Raw genomic sequence first — 26,066 nt, forward strand, 5'->3', positions numbered from 1 at the left:
TCCAAATTCTTTGGGATAGGAATTTTTGATTTCAACAGGTTATATTGAACACAAATAAGTTTTATATTCAGGACAATACAAATGAAAATTGGAAGCTTCACAATAAGAAATAAATTTATCTTTATAGAGGAAACTAAACCGGGCATTACAAATATTACAATTGATACCTTTTTTGATTATATTTATTTTCTCTTGAAATCCGGTAGATCGTATTGAGCTTTGAACCTAAAAATTAGAAATTAAGGATTGGTTTGAAAATACCAATCCTTATTGATATTTTCAATATTTTCAATATGTCTTTGAAACCCATGCACGAATCTGAGAATTTTGGAAATACAATATTCATGAATTATAAGCTTATTATGCAAAATCTCTTTATATATTTAGGGTTTTTTCTTATGTTTGTATATGTTAAAGGCATTTAGTAAAAAAATACAATATTCATGAATTATAAGCTTATTATGCAAAATCTCTTTATATATTTAGAGTTTTTTCTTATGTTTGTATATGTTGAAGGCATTTAGGAAACAAATATTATTATTAAAAATAAAGGTTTATTTTATGAAGTACATAATTGTATCTCAGCGAAGAAATCTTTCATCCATGTTCAAAGAATAGATTATAAAATTCCATTTACTCTCTTCTAATTGGTTCCCTGATTGATGATACTACATATTTTCGATGTCTACAAAATTTCAAACTTTTTCATTAAGTGGTTCACCAACAATATCCTCAGGATTATCTCCTTCCAACTCTTTTAAGATGAACACATTATGTAGAATACATCCTGATATCACGAGGAGACAAATTAGATCTATTCTGTCTCCAATAATTTCAATCGACGAAATTGTTTTTTTTTTCTTTTCACTAAACACATTCAAAAATTCTTCGATATCAGCTCCGTTATCGTTCGGCAAATCAAGAACCCACCTATTGCTCCGTGGTCACGTGACCTATCAACCGTTTACACCTTACACCGCACGCTACGCACAGGTGGACATATACCGAACGCAGTATGCTACTCACGACTGCCGCGCCGCCGTCGACCGAGTTGGAACGTTGAAATTCGGTTGAACCGAGTTCAGTTCGGTGAAGGAAGGTTTAAATCGGCGTCCCAACAACACGATGGCTTGATTCGGTTTACGTCGTATAGTCGTAACTCGTAAGATCGAACCCAACTCGGGCCAGCCACAGCTCGAGTTGCAACGGGAGCGAACGGGGATTCACGATTTACCGAATCTTATGGTTGACTCGAATAAACGCAAAGGTAAATCGAGCTGACTCGTTGAGATTGCAAATCGAGTTAATCGAGTTGAACAGCTCGAGTTGCCCACCGCTAATTATCATCCCAACAACTAGTATAGTACTGAAAAATCTCAAGAAAAATATCAAGCAACTAGAACTTAGTATATATGTAATATAATGAAAAAGCTGTTTTTTTATGTACAGCAAGGGTGGGGAGAAAATTCCTGGGGGCGACGAAGAGAGTCATGGATCGGCGGGATCAAATGGAAGAGGACCAGCGGGGCCACAAGGACCGGATACGACCGTGCTCTTTCCTTCTTTTATTTTAAATATATCAATTGAATGTTTCCCTCAACGGCCTTAACGTGAAGAGAAAAACCTGTCTGCGAGAGGGGTTTTCTCTCCCACGCTGGTTCACTTAAGTCGAGGTTTGTAAATGGATATTAAATGGTATTTAGGTATATGTGTTTTAATTGAGATTTTTTTAATTTCAGTTTGATTCAACATATTCTGTTAATGTCTGATTGTCTGATTAAAATATTCTTACAACATCAGACTGATCCGTTCTATAAATTCCTAAGGTCTGTTCGTTCATTTCTATAATTTATTAAACATCTCACTGTTTTTTCCTAAACAACTACAATAAATTTGAAATTGAGTATTAATTTTTATTTCATTGATCTGAAATTGAAGTATAATTCATATTAAAATTGCGTATCTTTGCAGAAATTTTTCAGTTCCTAATAAGTATCATTAATCAACTGACGTAATAAGGTCAGTTGAAAAATTAACCTCTAACTATATTAGTTCGATATTATATATTAGTTTTTGAATTGGGATAGACGGTTTTAAGATTCCGTGCTATCCGTGCTGTATATTAGTAACGTGCCTTCTACTAAGCTCAAACGACGTGCCACTAGTTCGATTGAGATAACAAATTCAATTATCTCTGTATGGTTCTCCAGATAACAACAAATTTAATACATATTTGTCATATTTTGCATAATCGTTTTCTCATGTAGATGTAGCCGAATTATGACTAATACTAGATAATTGACATTTGCGTACATGTGAACAGTTTTAAAAACCGTTTACAGGTATAAAGCAAGATTTCATCTCAACACGTAACTTTTTAATATTGTTATCTGCACGTATGTTGTACTTGTCCTCAATGTATATCCTTCTGGTTTATATTACCGACTTTTTGTAACTTTGACTTTATAATGAGACTGAAAAAAGGCTTGAAACAAGTCGTCGTTGTTTATAGTTGTATCGGCTGTCCCAAATTCGCTGTCTAGTGAGGGTATCTCAGAACCCCTTTGAGCTATAAAAAAGGAATTGCACATTTTTGGGATCGATTTTTGAGAGAATTATTTTGTTGAAAACCACAACCTAATAAATTCAATTGGTTTCAAGCTATGAAAAGGAAAATTGGAAAATGGCGGGAGATGAAAAGTTTTCTTAACTTCTTTATCATAGTTGCCATTAACATGAAACAAATATCCTACAGGCACTTTTTTCAGTAGAATCCATTAGTGTGATGATTTATTTTTTATTGCCATTAGTTTGAAGTTATAATACAAACTAGTGTCTTTCTATTTTCCTATTGTAAACCATGACAATTCCTATAACAAAAAATCGCTCAATTTTCTCTTTCTCAAAAATATATAACATGATAAATTTTTCATCAAACTATAGAAATCAAGTTTCAATTCCACACGGAAAATCAACTAAAAGCCTATCTATAATAATCTGTGAACTCCAGATAATCAAAATATTCGCTGGCCACCAAGGTCTCCGGATTTAACATCAGTAATAATAATAATAATAATAATAATAATATTTATTCATGCTATTACATTTTACAATGTTTACATACGTCAAATACAAAAAGAAAATATATTTATACATATATACTTATGAAAAATCCTGAAAATTATTCGAATAGTATTCATTCAATGAGAAAAAACATTTATTCAACAAGTATTCTTTCAAACAATGTTTGAATTGTTTAGTAGGCATCGCCCTCACAGTGGGTGGCAGGCTGTTGAAGAGCTTAGGCCCATAGTAAGTTACACCGCACTTTACCTTATTGATTCTGTGGAAATCAGGATAAATTAGATCTCTTTTTCGTGTGTTATATTCATGAATATCCTGGTGTGTTCTATATTCCTCCTCATGCGACTTTACAAACAACAAACACTGAAAAATGAACAGACACGGGACAGTAAGTATTTTTTTATCTTGAAAGACATGTTTGCATTCATCTCTGTAATTAAGTCTGCCCAAAACTCTGATAGCCTTTCTTTGCAATCCAAAGAGTCGTTTAACACCAGCATCATGACCCCAGCACAAAATACCATATGTTATCCTAGATTCTATGAATCCACGATACACAGACAATAACACAGAATCCGACACAACATCAGTTAATGACCGCAATGCAAAAACACCTGACGTAATTGAACTACAGACTTTATCGATGTGAGCATTCCAAGACAAATTACCCTCCATATGTACACCTAAAAATTTGATTGGTTCAAGTGAATTCATCCCTCCTAGATCTCTCATTGAAAAATACATATACTCTGTCTTCGTTTCATTCAAGCTGAGCTGGTTGCTATTGAACCATTCTGAAACAACAGAGGACAACTCTCCCAAAATGTGAACTATAAGCTCCCCAGACTGAGCCTTTTTGAGCACAGTTGTGTCATCAGCAAAAAGAACAAAGTCCGCATCAGGGTCACAGCTCACAAGATCGTTGACATAGATGAGGAAGAGGAGCGGTCCGAGAACCGATCCCTGTGGCACACCGCAATCAACACTTGACAAGTCAGACAGATCTCCCCCGACATCAACACACTGCACCCTATCAGACAAATAGGAGCCCAAAAGTTCAATTGCACCCTGATCGAACTGATACCTCTTTAATTTATAAAGAAGATGTTCTCTAGACACGCAATCAAAAGCCTTGCTCAAGTCACAGAAAAGTCCACCCACGTATAAACCATTACTATATCCTTCATTAATAATTTTCATAAGCTCTGTGATGGCAGCTGTTGTAGAGAGGCCGCTTCTGAATCCGAATTGGGAGCTATTAAAGAGGCAGTTGCTCTCAAAATAGGAGGTTAACTGTAGCTGCATAACCCTTTCCAAGACCTTTGAGAACAATGGTATAATCGATATTGGTCTATAGTTGTTGACCAACTGCACTGAACCTTTTTTATGAACAGGAACAACTCTTGCTACCTTAAGTATTTTCGGGAAGATGTTATCTTTTAAGCATAGATTCATCAATTTGGTGAGTGGACCAATTAATTCATTTACTAGACTCTTGAGTATTTTGATATTGAATCCATAATAGTCTCGACTACTCTTACTATTTAGTTTCATAATGATATCTCTAACCGAAGCCTCAGATACAAGAGAGAACTTAAATCGAATATCATGTAATCTGGACCCTATCGAACTACAGTAGTTATTCATAAATTCCGCCGATGTCCTTCTAGATTGTGGTATATTCATGATGATCTCTTTGGGTGAATCAACGAAAAATTGGTTGAATCTATTAGCAGTGATATTATTTTTACTTGTTATTTTTTTCTTCAACAGATTGGTACTACTTTTGATAATATTCCATACAGATCTTGGATTATAATTGTGTTTCCGGATGTAGTTGTCATTATATTGCTTTTTTGCAATCTTAATTTCACGTCGATATAATTTTTGATAGTCACTTACTATTTTCTTCGCATTGGGTGTATTATAAACTTCAACAAGATCTCTATAAAAAATTAATCTCTCGCGCATATTTTTCAGATCATTACTGAACCAAGAAATAGGCAAGGAGTTAACAGAATGCTTATATGTTTTTTGGGGAAATGATAAATCCACACAATTCTTTATAAATGTCACAAACATATCAAACTTGCTCTCTGTACCAATATTAGTATCCCATATAAAATCCCAACAAATATCCCTAACCAGATATTTGAGAGTATCCATTCCCACCCTAGTAAGTGGTCTACACACAGTCACTTCACCAACTCCTCGTGTTCCTACATCACAAACAAATTCAGTCTCTATGCCCAAGTGATCAGAGAAACCCAGATCAATCACGCAACCCCTACAATCATCAACATTTGTGAAAATGTTATCCAAACATGCACTTCCTCTAGTAGCAGACGACACAATACCATGGAGACCATATGAAGAGAAAAGATCCACAATCGCAGATTTATTATTGCTATCTCTGAGAAAATTAATGTTAAAATCCCCCAGGACGAAAACACGAAAGTCACAACAATTTATTAGTTCTAAAATACTTGCAATTACATCCAGAAAAACATTGAAGTTACCCAGTGGAGATCGATAAACAGCTATAATCAAGGTCTTTAATTGAGTGGACTGGATTGCACAAACCTCACTTTCCACTTCCACTGATTTTAAGTTTATATCATTTCTGGGTATAAATTTATCAACATGAAAATTTCTAACAGCGGCCGCCACACCACCATGACCACGATGCCCACGGGAATAGGAAGAAAGAACTGTAAAATCATGCAACTTTACTTGCTCCAGCTCCCTCATACACATCCAATGTTCACTGAACAAAACAATATCGTGATCTAAACATAAAGCCTCTATTTGTTCGATCTTATTACGAAGACATTGGACATTTATATGAAGAAGCCTCAGCCTTAGACTACGCTGTCCCTTCTCCCCCCCTTCTGAAAAAAATTCTGAAAATTAAAAGCTCTTATAATTGCACCACTAGGCCAAAAATCTTTATTATTCAACAATTTATAAGTATCGTCATTAGGAGCGCCTATACTGAACGCAGAATTGGATCCTACAGTGTTCAATTTCTTAACGATAATATTCTCTGATGTCTTCAAATTACTCAAATACTTTTTAACTGCTTCCTCTGAAATATCACCTGCAATTCTTCCAAGATATATCCACCGCTTTTTTGGTGCACCCTTAATGTTATCTTGTTCAGGGGCATTGATTCCAGTACACACTGTTGCTGTTTTGCCTTTACGTTTCCCAGGTACTACTTTCCATTCATTTGTCTTTTTGTCAGAATATGGCTGTTCAGCATGGCTATGGTCAACCTCATTGATTACAGTTTTGACATTTGAACTATCTTGACCCTTATTAGTTTTATTCATAGTTGCTCCCACATTTTTAGAACTTCTGGTATTCCTCACATAGCCACCTTCGTTACCTATGTTCGAGTTTAACACAGATGCTTCGCTAATTAATTGCAGATTAGATACGTTCTTGGACCCAGATGTATAACTGATAGGTTGTTTTTCCGTATTATAGGTTGTTGCAGTCGGAAAACAAATCTGTTTTTGTTGTGTCGGTATTTCATTTTTATTTATTATCAATTTCTGCAAATTAATTGTATAATCCAAATCATTTATGGACTTTTGCATTAATTCTTTTTCACGGTTTAAACATATTATCTCCTTTTTAAGTATTTCATTATCATCATGTGGAATTACAGACGATTTATCCAATGTTTTCAGTTTTTCACAACATGAATCGCAAAACCATTTTACATTTTTATTTTCCGAGAAAATTCTCAACCATGCATCCTTTAGAGATGCACACACTACATGTAGTTTCATTGCACATAATGAACACTTTACTAATTTGGTATTAACCACAAAATTATCAGAGCACTTCTTACATACATCCGCACTCTCCAACATCTTGAAAGATAATGAGTAGTAAAGAAGTTAAGAAAACTTTTCATTTCATACCATTTTCCAATTTTCTTAATTAATTAATTTGGTGAAAATCACAACCCCATAAATTCAACTGTTCACAAGCTATAGCTTGAAAAATTCTCTTAAAAATCGAGCTCCAAAATGTGCATATAATTTTTTTTTAGCTCAAAGTGATCCCCTCACTACACAACGAATTTGGGACACCCGATACAATAAAGAAGAAGGGATTCTGGTGTAGGCTTGATATAAGGAGATCCAAACTGTATAGTTGAGAGTTATATCGATCATAAGATAGGTAGTTGATGGTGAGTTTCTAAAAATATTGAAAAAGGTGCTTACGTCTTTAGGAATAGTTACTTGAGTTGAATTTTTTCCATTTCCCATTCCACCACCGCCTAGTCCGTTATGTAGAGGGCTACCACCCAACATTCCTCCACCTGGAGGAGGTCTACTCATTGGGGCATTCAGAGGACTTTCCCAAATATCGCTACTTCTGAAGTTTCCACTTCCATTCAAAGATTGACGTCCTCTTCCACTGAATCCTTCACGGCCGCCGCTGGACGATCTCTCATTGAATCTGAAAAATATTTTATATCTTACTTGAAAAAACTACTTTCTGTAGATTCACGTGGAAATTGTAAAACCTATAGAAACTGAAAATATAAAATAATACGAATCGCAAGCATTAGCCCTAACGCTATATGTATAAATTACAATTAGAAATAACTTAAACTGAATGAAAAACGGGAAAAATGTACAAATTCAAAATAATTGAATTGCAAATATTGTCTATCTGACAACTAGTAGGTCAGTGCTGCTTCTTGTTCGTTTTGGCCAATTTTTCGTATTTACTCTTGCTGCTGTACCATAATGCAAGTGGTATAACCAAAGATGGTGTTGTCATTAAAGCAAAAGCTAACCAGTCCAGTCAGTATATGGAAGATTATATAAGTGCACCCATTTTAAATGATACTAATGTATGTAAAATCTCATCTGTGAACGCCTGTTAATTCATGGACTCACTTCAAAAATATGATAATGATATGGAATTTCGTGCGGAATTCTCTCCTTAGGGCAAATTTGGTAACTTTTCGTTTTTCGCAAAAGAATTGAATTGATATATGAATTCCCCCTCGGAAGAACCTGTTAACCCTAGAGGGCGCTTCTCCGAGAAGGCGGATAGGAGAAGGCTCTAACCGGACTGAAATACTCAGACTGGCGGGTAGGTGGGAAATAAAATATCACCCGCGGACAAACAGGTGGGGTGGATGGAACTCCAAAGCTTCAGGGAAAGCAATTCATCTAGGAAAAGGAACTCTTAACGTAAACCCTGGTTCTCCAGGTTGGGGGTTGAGCTAAGTAGGTAAGTTATAACTGATAAGTCTGGAACAAGATACTGTGAAAACATTATACACAAACAAGCTGGATGATAAATTGGGGAAGAAACAATATCACATCACATCAAAGAAAGCATACACACTGCAGCAAAAGAAGGCCTAGGATATTATGAAAAAAATATCAACCGAAAACCTAACTGGTGGGACGAAGAGATTTCGAAAAAGGAAGAATACCAACACTATTTAAGCTCAAAAACAGATACCAACTGAATAAATTACAGAAAACAACAATCAAAAGTCAAGTAAATTATCACCACATAGAAAAACAAACCCTGGGAACGGAAGTGTCAAAAATAATAGCTTAATGCGAAAAAACCCGTCACAGAAATCTTACCAATGACACTTTAGAACAGAATAGAATGGGAGTATAGAGAATCAGAAGCAGAACAGGCGGGTTTTAGAGCTGGAAGATCCACAACAGAACACCTCTTTTGTTTATTGCAAATGATAGAGAAAAAAGTCGCTGTAGACCAGCCATACTAAACGTGCGGCCCTTTGCCCCTTTTTATGCGGCCCGAGCAACGGCCTAGTCCAGTATTACAATTTTCAACTACAATAGTATCACAAATAAAGTTTCGAAATTACGCAAAAATAACGGTATCAATATTTACTCATTTACTTTGTTTTCTCCCTTATTGCGTACACACAGAACACTATATCCATAATATAAACAATGGATTCTTTATGTAAATACTATACCTAATCTTCTTAGCGAGATTGCCTTATCCCACGTTTTTTGCTCTTGTACTCTTCGTTTCTATGGATTCTTGGGTGCGTTTTTTTATCTGATTTTACGGTTAAATTGTCAAATTATTGTGTAATTTTTTTTCTGGTCAGTACCATGATCCTTAAAACCTCTTATTAGCATTCTTGCGTGAATTATGCTAATAAAAGAGTTTAGAAATCATGGTACCTACCAAAATAAAAAATTGCGATAACAAAAATTATTCCAATTTTCTTAAAATCGTCAATAGTATCCCCTGTTTTCGTTGTTGGGAGCGTTTCCCTAACACCTTGTATATTAATATTTTCGCACTTCCCTACTAATATTACAAATGCGAAAAACGTAATCTGCCTGTCTGTTACGCTTTGACGCATAAACCACTGAATCGATTTTAATAAAATTTGGTTCACAGACAGGAACTAGTAGAGCTTAGAAAAGGACTAAGGCTACTTTGTAACCGATTAAAAAAAAAGTTTTGATTATGCGCGATAAACGAAAACCGCGCGGGCTAAAGCTAGTTTTACAACTAGGTGAATTACTGAACTAGTAGAGCTTAGAAAAGGACTAAGGCTACTTTGTAACCGATTAAAAAAAAAGTTTTGATTATGCGCGATAAACGAAAACCGCGCGGGCTAAAGCTAGTTTTACAACTAGGTGAATTACTGCGGCCCGCCAGAATGAACAGTAGCAATTATCCGGCCCGAGGTGAAAAAAGGTTGAGTATGGCTGCTGTAGACCAACAAGTTCACCACCTATATGTTGACCTCAAGAATGTACAACTTCGTACACCATACAAAATTTGGCAGAATTACCAGAGATAAAATGAATGGGTACCTAATGCTTAACTGATTTGAGGAAAGCCGGCAATCCCTCTCGACTCAAACATAATTCTTTCCAACTGACCAAAAAAGCATGATGTAGTGTTTTTCTCATATTCACCTTCCGCTTCTTGGCGGTGGTCCTCGATTATTCATTCTGGAAGGACCTCCACCTCGCATATCATGACTCCTACCACCGCGACCTCCACCGCTGAAGCCACCACCACCTCGCCTATCATTTCCTGTATTTTGGTTTCCACCCCAACCACCATACTCGTCCGCGTAGAAGTCGTCATAGTTGTGAGGATCATAGTTGTTGACCGCACCTTTGATAGGACTCTAAAAAAAAAAGATAATCACAGCAAACTTAATGTGGAAAAAATTATGTTGAAGAAAATTTTAGTATGTAATTAGGTGTACAGAAAGAGACGTTATAGTTGAATTCTTGTTACTTGTAACGAATTTTAATGTGAAAATTTTGGTTACAAAATATGTCTTGAACTTAGGAGGAGTTCAATAGGAATTTTCAACTCCATAGAAAATTTTATTTTCTTCTTTTCAGCAATACTTTGTTAATAATGATACTGATTGATCGAACTTGTTGAAAATTCTGTTTGGATAAGAAGAAATCAATAAATAATACTTACTCCTTTTATAAGGGTGATAACTTCACGAATAGTGTCGATACATTTTTCTGGGTATCCTTGGATTTGAATAATTCTATCTGTGCTCTGTGGTGCAGCATTTGAAAAAATCTTGACTCGAGATCCAGTTTTCTGTAACAAGAAAAAAGAATGAAATTAAATATATTTATTCTATTTCATAAACAGGGCAGTCCCAAATCATTCTTGAATATCACTAACGCATTGGGCAAATCTCCGTGATTTTGGTTCCAGTTCGAATACACCCTAGTGAGGGATCAACTTTTACATAATAAAAAACTATTTCAACTTTTCAAATGCTACCAAAATTTTTATTTTGATGTTTCACATTTATTTTACATATTATAAGGGGAATGGTTGTCCGATGTAAAATAAAAAACACTGGAAATTTAGACTAGGGTTCATTATTAATTTAGATTAATATTTACGATCGTTATAATTGAGTGACCAATAGAAAATGTGTCTAGTTATGGTTGTCATGCAAAATTAATTTTGACCCAGATTTTGACAGACGTGAAATATAATAATTGATAGTTACCACTTGCTAATTGGTAAGAAGTGAAAATGTTTTAAAAAATTGGGCTTTGACTAATGAAACAGTGTCTTTTCTTGGGCCATCATCATCAAAATCTAATAAAACATATTCTGCAGCATGAATTATGATCACTTCGTGAATTAGTACAATTAAAAAAAAGGGTATCAGTTTTTATATGCTTCTAGCATATTTCAACATCATGACTAGATAAAAAAAACGGAAATTCTTCATTTTATAATCTTGAAATTTCACGATTAACTCGCAACTAGCGCTCAAACATGAAATAAATAATGTTAAACATTTGGAGTTGCGCGAAGTTTTGAAAAAATTCAATGAAGAATCTCATGGAGAGGCCTTTTTCTTAGAAGCAGTTCGAAAGTTTTCTATTTGAAGCATCGGATGATTTATATTTAGAATTGAAGGTAACAATGAGTATATGAATAGAAATGGGGGTTGGAAGTGTTGTATAGCTACATCGAGGATTCGCTTCGAAAAAAAATTAGAATGCTACTAGAATATTGAACGTCAATGAATTTCCTAGAATTACCAACTCACGAAGTTAGCACCTACTTTTTCGAAAATGAGAAATTTTTTTGCATTCGTTAGTAACTATTTGTAATACAAAATTTTCGTTTGTACCTCAAAGATGAAGGTAGAAAAATATCGCATTTCGCTGGGGTGCCAACTTCACGCTTTTTTCTCTATTTTTCTGGAAAAAAAAAAGATTCAGTTTGACAGTCCGCCGTTAGTAACTGTTTGTAACACAAAAATTTTTGTTTGTAACCTAACCTATAATGAAACAGGTTCACTTCTGAAATGCGAAGTTAGCAGCCATTTTTTCGAAAATGAAGTTTTTTTTTAATTCGTTAATAATTATTTGTGACACCAAAATTTTTGTTTGTAGATACCTAAAGGATTCTAGTAGGAAAATATCGCATTTCTTTGGGGTTCTAACTTACGTTTTTTTTTTATTCTTTAAAAAAAAAATTCAGTTCGAAAGTCCATCATTAGTAACTGTTTGTAGAACAAAAATTTAAGTTCTCAAAATGCGATGGTACCACCCACTATTTCAAAAATTTCATATTTTTCCTCTGCTTCCGATAGTTCTTCGTTAGTAACTATTTGTAACACATAAAATTTCGTTTGTGAACTAAACTATTATAGAAAAATAGCACCCCTCAACTGCGTTTGGTAGCTTATTAGAAATCACTCACCAGGAACAGTCTAGGACACAATTTACCATCTGCCGCAGACATGATAGAGTGCTAGAGTTATACCATAGTATAAAGAATGGTAGATTTTTTATACTTGTACAATGATATGACCAAAAAACTTAAGATAGTACCAAAAACAGTGATTTGATTGAAGTCTACGTACTTTTGTATAATATTTGAATATAATTTTATAACGAAATATTATTTTGAGAATTTCAATAAAACCATGTATCAGTTATTTTATAATCAATATCCAAAAGCAACTCTTGTGTGAATGAAATCTACCACAAACAAAAATTCAATTTTTAGTGGAAGACTTATCAGGTATAGGGATATTCGTCTATTTATTTAATTCTTCCATGATTCTGCTAATTCTTCCACTGACCAATGAAATGATTGAAATAATATATCAATTGAAGAGTAAGTTATATTGTGTCAAAAATAATGAACTTACTGCTTTTGTGAATACAAATTAAACAGGAAATATGCATATGTATATTCTATACATAAAGGAATTCCGAACACGATATCAGGTTTCCTCTAGAAATGAAAATTCTTGAGTAACAGATAGTTACTATCAAAACAAAAAATGTCGAGAACTGTTAAGAATAGATGTGCTGAATTCCCATGTAAGGGGTAGTATTTTCCAATTACAGACGCATACCCTCCTCTATATCTCTGAAATGGTATTAATTTCTATGATTTGTTATGAGTATCATATAAACTACATATAAAAATTACTGAAAAAAACGTTTTAGAATTTTTTGAACATCTCGAGTAGAAACCAAGATATATATAGCGGAGTATTTGATTAAACAATCTTCTCGAAAAAAAAAAAGATCGGAGGTCCTTGAAGATTTTTATTCAAATAGTAATAATATTTAGAGGGTGTATCTTTGCCAAAATTAAAGAGGGTATTTCATGTAAAGCAAAAGTTTTTGGATCTTTCCTTGACAAGTTATACGCTGCCAAAAATGAAATGAGAGAAATAATTGTGTACCAATAGTTTCAGAGATCTTTTCGTTTTAGACTACACTATACCTATTTCGAGTATATTCAGGATGGAAATATCAATATAAACAATCTTATACCTCAAACGTCAATAAAATAGCACAAGTTTCAAAACTGGAAGTTCAGAAAAAAGAAAGAACATAGAAGAAGAATATATATCAACCTTGTCATAAACAATCTGGAAGGGGGAAGTATAGATAATTTACGTTGTTTTTCGGTTGTTTGTTGGATATAGGATGAATAAGTATTCTCCAAGCGGAGAAACTCCAGAGAACATTCTTTGCGAAAACATTCTTTGCGAAAACAAGTTTCATTGAGGGGTAGTTTTCTTGGCAGACTAGTGTCACATGATTGTGACACATATAGTTTGGAAATTTCATAAGATTTAATAATGACATTAAAAAAAATTAATAAAATAAATTTCTCTATTTCAGTATCGTAATGAGATCATTACAGTTCTAAAAACAGTGCTGTAATGAACTCCTTACAGCATCGTTATCAAGTAATATTTTTCGTTTTGTGGTTGTCTCTACTGCCTTCCAATCCTATCAAATTTCAACAAACGTCAATAATTGTCAACATAATGTATAATTTGGATAAAGTGAAATGATTTGCAGCATTATTCGCAATTTCTCTTAATTCAGGTGGTGTTTAATCGATTTCGTCACACATAATTCATGAATTTAATGCGTAATTTTAAATTATTTGAAAATTCAAAACGTACGATTCAAATTCAAATTCCGTGATCTGTCAATTTTCGTAACAGTTACCAACTGCCAAGATACAATACAAAAGTCACTATGATGTATAATTTGAATTTTTCATTGAATTCCGACAATATTTCACAAAGCTTGACTGAAATAGAGAAAATATCGTCTAATACTCGTTGCAGAAGGCAATTCCGACACTCTTGCGTTCGAAAACTCGATCCTTTGTCGCTCGTTTTCGAATTTCGCATTCGTGTTGGAATAGGAGCCCATTCTGCAACTTGTTTTAGAATATACTATTATGATGATGAACAGAATAAAATGTTCCGTAGATTATATGCGTAACGAGGAAGGGGTTTATTAGCGACAGAACCTCGACCCATTGATTGGAAGAAACAAGAAATCATTGTAAGTGAAAATAAAAAAAATCCTCCCATGGGTCAATTTTAGTTACGCCACTGTCTTAGATTTACGGAATTCAAAATTACACATTTTTCCAATCAAAGAAGCTATTTGGTATGAGCCCCAATCAAAATAAGAGATATTGCGAAATATGGCAATCAAGAATATGGAAAAGCTCTAATCAAACTGGGACTAAATCGTCGTTTCATACCCAAAATAAGGTTACCCATCCGAGCTGTTTTTAGCAATTTTATTCCAGGAGTGTTCGAAAAAGTTTTTTACGATCTCTGAAGAATATGTTCTACATAGTCAATATAGATCTGGCTAATGAGGAGGCTACTAAAACAGAGATATTATGCTATTCCATCTCAAATAAAATGATATCGTGATTAATTAAAACTATTGGAAACCTTTTATCAATCATGACATAATCTCTAAGGCAGTGGAACAAGATCAGTATAATGTGATCTATAAGATAAATGGTGGTTCATTGAAACCAATAGTGAATCTAAAGAAACATTCTGAAGGCCACAAATACGGTCCAAGAAATGCCAATTATTTGTGCAGTGACGTTACACGATTAAATTTCCGAATACCGTAAATGAATCTCAGACATGAGAGAGATATAATGAGTTACCCAACCACTTGAAAAAAGAAGAAAGATAACATAAGTTTAAAGAAGAGTTACAAAATATATAGGATATCAAATAGCTCAATTGATAGTTGTACTCTGTGTAAACAAACATTGTTCGATTTACAGATTTATCTTGTAATAGATAAATATCGAGAGGCAAACCGCATGCCAAAATTTGTACACCAGAATCCCACTTACTGCAGGAATTCCACGTAATCCCACAGGAATCCCACGAAATCCTTTGGAATCCCATGTAATTCTACGGAATCCTACAGAATTCCATGGAATCCCAAGGAATCCCACGGAATTCCAGTGAATTCTACTGGACTACTAATGAATAATTTATATAATTCTTTCGAATTATTGTTTCCTTCTATGTTATATCGCCGCTAGTTTTCAAAGATTAAGAATAAATTTCGAAAAAAATTCAACGGTCCTAGATTATCATTACATTAGAAACTCCAAATATTAGATACACAAAATGAAGACATTTTTTAAAATAATATTTTGAGTGTTTAGAATTTTGGTAACATATGAACTATTCAATTAATTTGGTATTAGGTCAGTATTTCAATCGTTTTGGTATAAGCTGAAATCAAAATGCGTTCGGTAGATGCTCATTTCACATTATTTACATTATAAATTTTCTTGTTGAAACCATTAAGATTTTCTGAATCTTTCAATGATGCGTCTATTTGGATTTTTTCATGCCCTGAAAATTTAAAAGTTGTAGTACCAAACATCCTCACTGGTCCATAAAAAATATATAAGCTATCAACAATTACACAGTCATCTTGCTTTGGCCAAATAAACCTCCCAAATTCTCTCGAAGAAATTTAATTCTATATTTCGTTGTGTCCATATTGGAGATCATTTTTCCAATGAACTATCTCTGATCATAATAGACAGCGTAAAACTTTTCTTCAGATATTTCTATTTTCTCGTTATCAGTATCGGATAAATGATCAAAATATATTTTTTCGGTATACGATTTCGATTATTCAGTAGAGCTATCAATAGAATTTCTGGAGTAAGTAAATTGTAGACGAATGTTTAGTAGAAGCTAGAGTAGAAACCGAGGCAGAATCCGACATAGCACCTAGGAGGTAACCTATCTCATTCAAATGAAGATTTTTTATGACGTGTCTTATTGAGTTGACCGCCACTGCAATGAACGGAGAGTCAACAGTTACAAAATTCTTCTCAATATTGAATGTTTTTAATTTCCAATCTCCTCATACACATTCTATTTCAGCCAGATCTTTTATTACGTCTAGCCATGATCGTTTTTCCGACCATTCTCGATCTTCAGAAATTTGTCTGTAGTTTGTCTTTGCCTTTTTCAAAAGTATTGAATCTATTTCTTTCGTTTCCCCGGTATGGTCTTAATCATTTGCATTTTCATTTTCAGAGAAAAAATCATTTTTTTTCCATGATGGCAAGTTACTTTTTTGTGATCTTCAGTATCTTCTTGAATTGCCAGATCGTGTAGGTCCAAAGTAGCATCTCGTAAAGTCTCTATCAATAATCTCTTCAATATAGTTATCATTAAATCTGTTAAACTTATACTTTTAGTTGAGTGTGTTGCCTTCTCAAGTTCTCTTCGAAAAATAAATTCGTCACTTATATCTTGCAATACATAATTAATTGTATTTATTCCATGGATTCTATCAAGTATATCTCTTATGCTGAAATTCAAAACAGTGGAAAAATTTGGTGTGAGGGATTTTGTGGCTCCGAATATTTTTTTCTCACATCTGACTATTGAAAAGATACGGAATAAACATTTTTTCATCAAAATTTGGATCATCTTGAAAAACTCTTATTAATTTCATCAAATTATGTGCATTTATTTCAATGGCATTATAAAAATTAGTTGTTATAAAATTGTCTGTAACGGTCCAATTCGGATGCTTGGATATCCATCTCTTCCATATCCTAAAAATATACAGAATACCAAATTCTATATATTCGTTCTTCTAAAGCAAAAGTTTTTTTCCACTAGAGAGCTGTATGAAAAGTTGATCACTTTCATAAAAGTATGGGTACTTTTAGTACTAGGAATATCACATGGCAATTCACGAACTCCATCGGAACACATTTTTTCAGCGGCACGAAAATTCATTTTTTGTTTCATTTTCATTTTTCATTGTCATTATTAGGTTAAATATTATTTCTTGTTTGTTCCATTCGTAATTATATTGTTGAGTTAAATCATATATGCGATGTTTTATATGCTATTTAAAATGGATTGGTAGTTGTGCGTATTCATTCTGGAGACCTATGAAAATGATCTTCTGATACATCCATCTCATTACAACACATTCGATTGAAACATTCGATCTTGTGGATCTTTTCGTTATTTCCTAATCAGTTTCTAGATAAAAAATTTATAAAACATATCTAGATTCGAGTTTTGTAGAGATTAGTGAAAAGCAAAGAAATAATCAGATTGACGGAAGGAAACAGCTCTTGTTGTAGAAAGCTCAATTTTTCTGTGCTCATCAACAGTTGAAACCATAGAAATATTGGAACTCTTAAATAAAAAAAGATTTTTGACCATTTTCTATGATTTATATTGATACCATACGATGTTATATATTTTTGAAATCAGAAAAAATTAAGCTTTCAAAAAATGGCATAGAAATCTAGTGTTCCCATTTGAAGAAAACATAACTTTGGGTCATAGCTTCGTAATTAAAGACCCTCTTGAAAAGACAAGCACGCCATTGGATTCTACGTAAAAAAGTGCCTGTATAATGTTTTAATTCCAGAGCTCTAACATGAGTATTAGCGGAAATATAAATGTTTTTCGATATCGCCATTTTTCCAATTTTCGCTTATAACTCGAAAACAAAAGAAGGTGGCCAAAAATGAATACTACCCTTGTTAGTTTTTCAGAAAAAGAGACCGAGAATAGGGTATCAGATTTTGTCTATCTCCTCTGGTTTGAAAGTTGTAGTGCTAAAACATCGAAATGTGCCCAACCTATACATAGTGACGGTATCACATTTTTCAAGTTCATAAAGATGGTTTTGTAAAGAAGCCGACCACCTATGTCGAATATGTATAAAGCAAATTTTTCAATTATTTTGCTGAAAACATTGAAATGAATGAACATATATTATTATTTTTCCCCGACATTTGCCTATACGCGTAGGATTTCTTTTTGTCAGCCACCCATGTGGAATAGGGTCGAAGGCCTTCTTATAGTCAAAATATGTCATAAAAAGATTTCTGTGTTTTTGAAGGCTTGGTTACATATGATGGAATCTATTATCAGCAGTTCCTTCGATCCTAGTGCATTCTTGGAACATCCTTTCTGCTGTGCTGCCATTATGTTATTTGTCTCGCAATGTTTGTAGATACGATATGCTATACATGATGTGATGATTTTATATATTGTTGGTAGACATGTAAAGAAAATTCTATAGAATGTTAAACAATAATATTATTGTTTAACATTCTATAGAATTTTCTTTCGGAGTTTTCAAAAATCATATTATCCTGTTTTCTTCTATAGCTCTCATTGTATCTTCTGATTCTTTCGGAGCACACACTAAGTTTTTGTTTCAGTGTGTCTAAAATTTGTTGAGCATTTTCATTGTTTGGATCATTTGTTGTATGTTGCCGGTGACGATCCATTATTATATTCACCATTTTTCGTAATTTTCTAGACGGCGAACCTTTTGCAAATTGGGTGAGCCTCCCAATATCTTGGCGGATGCTATGAACTTTATTTTCTAGCCTTTTTTGCCAATGTGGTTTATTTTGTTGTTTTTCTCTGGCTGGTTGATGACTTTTAGGTTTTGGCTTTACACCTAGCACTGTTGCTATTGAAAATGCTGCACAGTATATGATGAGGTTATTATTATTATTATTATTATTATTGAAGTTCGGTTGTTGCTCCGCAGTGGTATGGGAATTATGAAAAAGTGATTTCAGAAAACTACTCACGAACCATGCAGAGATGATGGTTGCATTTTAAAATATCATTCTGATGAAAAACATCAGCACATTCATGGAAAGATCGCGATCATGAAATGAATCTTACGCTATGAATTCTTATGGGAATCCCACGGAATCCCGCGTAATTCCAGGGAATCCCGCGTAATTCCAAAGAATCCCATGGAAGTCCAGGGAATCCCACGTAATTCCAGAGAATTCTATGGAATTCCACGGAATCCCACTTGTTTGTACACCATAATTCCTTTGCGGTTTACCCCTCGATAAATATTAAAAAATAAATATTTGGGGTTTTAATCTTTTCAATTTCATTGCAGGGGCGTTGTAGGTAGAATAAAATTAATTATATTCAAAAAAATTTTTTCGATGATCTTTAGTTTTGAAGTAAACCAAAAGAACATTATTTCGAACACCTATATCTACGGAACGCCTATTCTGTTCGACCTTCGGTAGATTCGGATCCTAAATGTCTCGGTAAGTTAATGAGCAAAATCAGACTATTCTGATTTCTTGATCATTCAGAATCCGAATCTAATGGCGATTGGACATAATTCAATTTGAAGACGGAATCATCATCATTTACTCGAACTATCGTTTGAGACCATTTTTTGCTCAAACTTCGAAAATTGCAGGCATCGCAAATGAATAACTATTGTTCAGGGGAAATGTAGTTTATTAGTGAACACGACAATGTTATTTTGGATCTGGCTTCATGTGAACTCAAGCACAGTTTACTCAAAAAAAAAAAAAAAATATATATATATATATATATATATATATATATATATATATATATATATATATATATATATATATATATATAACATGTCGGAAGGATAACGAGGGCAATTGTTCATAAAACAAATCATAAGGATAAGGACAGTCCCTCTCAGAGAAATACCAACCGTAGACACGTGTTTCGGGCTTTCGGCTACGGTTGGTATTTCTCTGAGAGGGACTGTCCTTATCCTTATGATTTGTTATATATATATATATATATATATATATATATATATATATATATATATATATATATATATATATATTCGGTTTAAAAATGACGAGGTTTTATAGCAAATACATAATAAGTTGAAAATAGTTATTTATTATACAAGGGAAAAAAGTATTAGATTTTAGCTCGAGGTTATGTTGTCTCCCGACGCGAAGCGGAGGGAGACAAAAAACCGAGAGCTAGAATCTAATATTTTCCCGTGTATAATACACTATTTTTTTCTGTGACAGAAAAAACGACAATTCAATAGTGAAAGACCATATTATTACAATATATTAAAGTCAGAATGTTATCGATATGAAATATATTTTTTATTGTTTTGTGAAAACAAACTCCTTGAACAGTATTTTTAAACAACAATATTTACATATCGGAAATAATTTTTATTAATAATTAAACAATTATGTTCATTAAATCATAAGATAAAATTCTTTTATTGAGATTTGATTCACAATTCATTAAACAAGTTAATTTCACGATATTTTTTGGTCTTACAGTTAACTCTAGTTTGAATTGGCAACATCATAACAACATCTACAAATTTTTCATCAATGTGTTATGTCTTGTCTAGACTTAGAGCAACAACTAATGATGAAATATGTAGGTATTTCCTGTTATTTTAGACATTTTATATCTAGAATCTCATAGGAAATGTTTTTTTGGGGATCCTCTCCATAATATATGGATACCGTTTTCAAACTGTAGGAGATAGCAGATGAATTATTTGTAGAATAAATTTTCGAAAATCATGTAGATTGTAGATTTAAAAAACTCGAAGTTTTACCTATTGCCTCTGTATACATATGTATATTGAAATATGTTAAAGCCAACCATACGTAATTCACTCGGAATATGCATGATTTAGCAATCATTGACTGGTTATCGGTAATCATCCAGGTACATGAGTATCAAACTGTATAATTACTTGTTGAAATCAAGCAGGTGAGGAATGAAACTCTTGAGCATACGCCGACCTGAGCGCGCATGGACAAAATCACTAATCATCGGAAAATAATAACGAAAATTATATGCGATTCTTAAAGTGAATTTATACTATTTTATATCCGGCTGAGCGAAAGGGCTTGAACTTCTTGTTGTCATATACAGGGCGATGGCCAATTAGAGGTTTATGGAAAAATCATAATTTGGTGCTGAAAATTTGCGTTTTTGGGTTTGAAACAATGATTCTTTCTCCTGAAATATTTTCAAATCTCTACAACTTCTGGTTATACCGAAAACAGATTACTACTTTCTTATTTCAAATGGCTCAAGCCAGTATATTATTGCATAATAAGATTGATTAAACTTATTATTTCAGCAATATGCCATAACTTGGATAAAAACTCAAGGGTTCATGAGTTAATAGGATATTTATGAAAGGAACGGTGGCGATTATTTGAATATTTCTGCAGAAAAAGTTGTTTTCGAAAAAACCTTCTTAATTTGCGCTCCGGCTAATACCTACGTAGTTTTATAAGACTGTTTGCGTTTTGGACCAAGAATTGAGTACAGGTTATTCATGAGAAGATCAACTTGAACAACTCAAATTCATCAAACCTAAAATATTTAAATAACAACCTATATTTTTTATTCTTTCAGTCAATTTTAGGTATAGAAATTGGAGCGGATTACTTAAGCAAACCTTATAGCTAAAATGAAAACTCTTATCAAGAGATAAGAGGTAATAAGAGATAGGTATATAATATAAGAATATTGTATGAGATATAACAGTAAACAAAGCTGTTATAAACATCACTAAGGAAACTAGGTGGTGAGGAAGTTTTCAGTCTACTTATTGCGAAATAAAACATTGTACATGTTTTTGCTTGGGACATCAACTAGGACTTCGATCCATGTGGATCCCAAGGAATTTAGTACAATCTGCTGGAATTATCGTAGAACCCAGATAATCATTCTCAGTTTCTCAAACCGAAATACAAACAAGCTGTCTTACCGTTTATTATTTTTCACAAGCTCTCTGGAGCACATCACAACTTCGAGCTGCAATGACGAAAGATATGTCATCAGCAAATAACCAGTAGGATAAATGAGGGGCAAGTCTTTTATAAACATCAAGAGTAGTAAATGTCCCATTACATATACAACACCAGTGGAACAGAAAATGTACTGATAATGGTACCTAAGAATTTAGGTGGAATTTTATGTTCGGCAGTATATTTTATATGATGACTAAATTGAACATCCGAGATTTTCCATATTTATTGATATGGCGCGGCCCTCAACTTCTACGGAATGTAATCATGGATTAATTATCGCTTTTTACGATATCAACTCTAGTGTGGTTAATTTCGATACTTGGAGAGAGGGGACAACCGATGCACATCTATCACTCACACAGTCCCTAGTCAAACCCCCGTCCCCCACCCTTCTCGGAACCTTCCCGATCACTAGACGTTTTGGTCCACTAAACGATCGTCAACAAATGCAGTATTTGCAATAACGCAATCGTGATGAAGCCGGAGCGACGCGTGTCGCTTTCACGATCGCGACCGTCAAAAGAGAGCACCATGTTGTGTCGATCGTAGCGAGCAGTCACTCGGCGTCGTTATTGATTGGGCGGCGGTGGCCGATGGAAACGGCGACGTGGCGGCACGGCACGCGATGGTTATATGGCGGGTCGGCAGGTGAGAGCAGTTGTGAGCTCACCTGTCGTTAGGAGGGTGGAAAGGATGTATGGAACAGCCGAAAAATAAGTCATTGGTTCGAGGAATCAATGAAAACCAGCGGCCAACGACGTTATTCACAGCTACGTTCGTGGCTCATTTAAAATTGATCGATTTTTTTACTCGGTTTCTTGTGATATCTTTGAAATGGAGGAAATAACTCTAGCAATAACGATTATTCTATTGCCATGTGCCCTTCATAAAAAATTGACCTTCTCGGCGTTCTCAGAAAAAATAATATTCGGCTGAACTGTATTCTGTATATGTTAATTATGAAAAAACGGCTTATTTCTGTCGTTTATCGACATCGGAGCAGAATGAATAACGCTTAATAAAATTGTTATTATACATGAATAACTCATTTTCAATAATTTGTTCAATGGACTTAAGGTATATTGATTATTGACTTCGAGTCAAATAATCGTTTACTAAAGGTGAACCATGTCATTTATCTCCTGGCGGAAAGATGTGGATTGTATCCGAAAAAAATGTGCGCTTTGAATCAAAAAAGATGTCAGGTCTATTCAAAGTTTTTTGTGAGTATTAAGCTTGTATGAATAATAAAGAATATCGTAAATGATAATTCTTTCTGAGGTGACTTATAACTGTTTGTACTTTCAGTTTTGCATCTCTTTTACAATGAAAGGAAAATTTCATACAATGTTTCTTGGGAAGCAGGTTCTCCATATTCACTACTTTTCATCTCTTATATACTTTCATCAAGTTTTCGCAAAAGCAACCTAAAAAACCGACTAAAACGACAAAAATTCCTGAACCAATAGCGCAGAAGAGAAAAAATACGGAATTACCGAAAAAAGAGGAAGTTAAGAAGATTAGAGGAAATAAAAACAGAAAAAGAAATGAACGAATGAAGGCAAGTTGGCACTATTTATAGGAAGAATGACGCTAACTGTAAGTCTGTAAGTACCACGAACGCGACTATGGAACAGAAGATCACCTTCATAGAATAACAGATCAGACTGATAGCATTATTCCGAAGTGAATGAATAATACGACCTATAAAAAATTTAAAACTATAACTTAAATTTTAAAAAAGCACAAGTTGAACACTATGAGTTACCCGCAGTTCAAGTAAGCCGTATAGAAAAAAAATAGAGAGTAACTACTAAAAAATTTAAAATTAATATATTATGTTTACAGATCACCCAACAGCGGCATGGAAGAAAAGGATGTAACCTCCTTCTCCATTGACGAGAGGCCAACGATCATAGCAGGGAAACTCAACTCGAAACACTAGAATTTTGTCGTTATAGAAACATATGATACAGCGCAATGGAAAAACCGACGTAGATACCAAATTATAATCAGCGTGGAGAATAACCTCGGCACTAACCGAAAAGAAAGGTTTGTCCAAACTAATGGAAATTCAATCGCAGTTACCAATGAAGTTAAAGGACAAGTTATTTAACGATATGGTGACCAAATTTAGAAACGATCCAACGATCGGAGAAAGGCATTACATATATACCAGGAAAAGAAGAAATCAAAAAGTGAGGCGATAGAGTAATTCGAATACATATACAGGTTGTTTCACGAATGATTGTACAGGGTGGGCAAATTTCGATGTTTTAGCACTACAACTTTTGAACCAGAGGAGATAGACAAAATCTGATACCCACTTCTCGATCTCTTTTTCTGAGAAACTAACAAGGGTAGTATTCATTTTTGGCCACCTTATTTTGTTTTCGAGTTATAAGCGAAAATTGGAAAAATGGCGATATCGAAAAACATTTATATCTCCGCTAATACTGATGATAGAGCTCTGAAATTAAAACATTATACAGGCACTTTTTTACGTAGAATCCAGTGGCGTGCTCGTATTTCCAAAAGGGTTTTTAATTACGAAGCTATGACCCAAAGTTATGTTTTTTCAAATGGGAATACTAGATTTTTGTGTCATTTTCTGAAAGCTTGATTTTTCCTGATTTCAAAAATATATAACATCGTATGATTCGGATCAATATAAATAATAGAAAATGGCCAAAAACCTCTTTTCACCTAAGAGTCTCAATATTTCTATGGTTTCAACTGTTGATGAACACAGAAAAATTGAGCTTCCTATAACAAGAGCAGTGTCCTTCCGTCAATCTGATTATTTCTATGCTTTTCACTTATTTCTACAAAATTCGAATCTAGATATGTTTTATAAATTTTTTTATCTAAAAATTGATTTGGAAATAACGGAGAAACCACAAGATCGAATTTTTCAATCGAAAGAGTTGTATTGAGATGCATGTATCAGGAGATTATTTACATAGGTCTCCAGAATCAATACGCACAAGTACCAATCCATTTTAAACAGCATATGAAACAATGCATATATGATTGAACATTTAATTACAAAGGGACAAACAAGAAATAATATTTAACCTAATAATGATAACAATTGCACAATGCACAGTCGACACTTCTTCTCGATATTTCAATAGATGAATTTTTGAAACTGTGTTCAAGCTACCTAGGAAATTTTTTCCAAGTTCATTTATCTTTTCGAAACTATTTGTATAAAATAAATATAGATTCGAATTTTGTAAAAATAAGTGAAAAGCATAGAAATAATCAGATTGACGGAAGGACACTACTCTTGTTATAGAAAGGCTCATCAACAGTTGAAACCATAGAAATATTGAGACTCTTAGGTAAAAAAAGCTTTTTGACCATTTTCTGTTATTTATTTTGATACGAATCATGCGATGTTATATATTTTTGAAATCAGGAAAAATTGAGCTTTCAGAAAATGGCACAAAATCTAGTGTTCCCATTTGAAAAAACATAACTTTGGGTCATAGCTTCGTAATTGAAAACCCTTTTGAAAATACGAGCACGCCACTGGATTCTACTTAAAAAAGTGCCTGTATAATGTTTTAATTTCAGAGCTCTATCCTCAGTATTAGCGGAGATATAAATGATTTTCGATATCGCCATTTTTCCAATTTTCGCTTATAACTCGAAAATAAAAGAAGGTGGCCAAAAATGAATACTACCCTTGTTAGTTTCTCAGAAAAAGAGATCGAGAAGTGGGTATCAGATTTTGTCTATTTCCTCTGGTTCAAAAGTTGTAGTGCTAAAACATCGAAATTTGCCCACCCTGTACAGGCTCTTGATTGATGGAAGCAATATTCCAAGAGGAAATTTTCGAGAACAAAACACATACGAAAATTGATGGGGAAAAGGGTATAAAAGCATTTATTTACGAAAATGTAAATAAGATGTCGAAAAGTATTTCGTTTTGTATGATTTCAGCCAGTTTTTAATTTTTTTAAATTTCTAAAATTTTTCCCTTCTGTATGCTC

The 26,066-nt window shown here is 33.6% G+C and overlaps 1 protein-coding gene across 3 annotated transcripts in view; it reads right to left on the reverse strand.

The window, feature by feature from the left end:
- Window positions 1–26,066, reverse strand: part of LOC123670737 (heterogeneous nuclear ribonucleoprotein K) — a 188,005-nt gene that overhangs the window by 23,291 nt on the left and 138,648 nt on the right. For all 3 annotated transcript variants that reach the window (XM_045604273.1, XM_045604272.1, XM_045604271.1), the window contains 3 exons: window positions 10,573–10,701; window positions 10,047–10,264; window positions 7,326–7,563 (listed from right to left, as the gene is read on the reverse strand). In XM_045604273.1, the coding sequence (XP_045460229.1) occupies window positions 7,326–7,563; window positions 10,047–10,264; window positions 10,573–10,701 (585 nt within the window). The remainder of the gene's footprint in view (window positions 1–7,325; window positions 7,564–10,046; window positions 10,265–10,572; window positions 10,702–26,066) is intronic.

Source organism: Harmonia axyridis, chromosome 1 (genome assembly GCF_914767665.1).
Source record: "Harmonia axyridis chromosome 1, icHarAxyr1.1, whole genome shotgun sequence".
NCBI classification, from domain to species: Eukaryota; Metazoa; Arthropoda; class Insecta; order Coleoptera; family Coccinellidae; genus Harmonia; species Harmonia axyridis.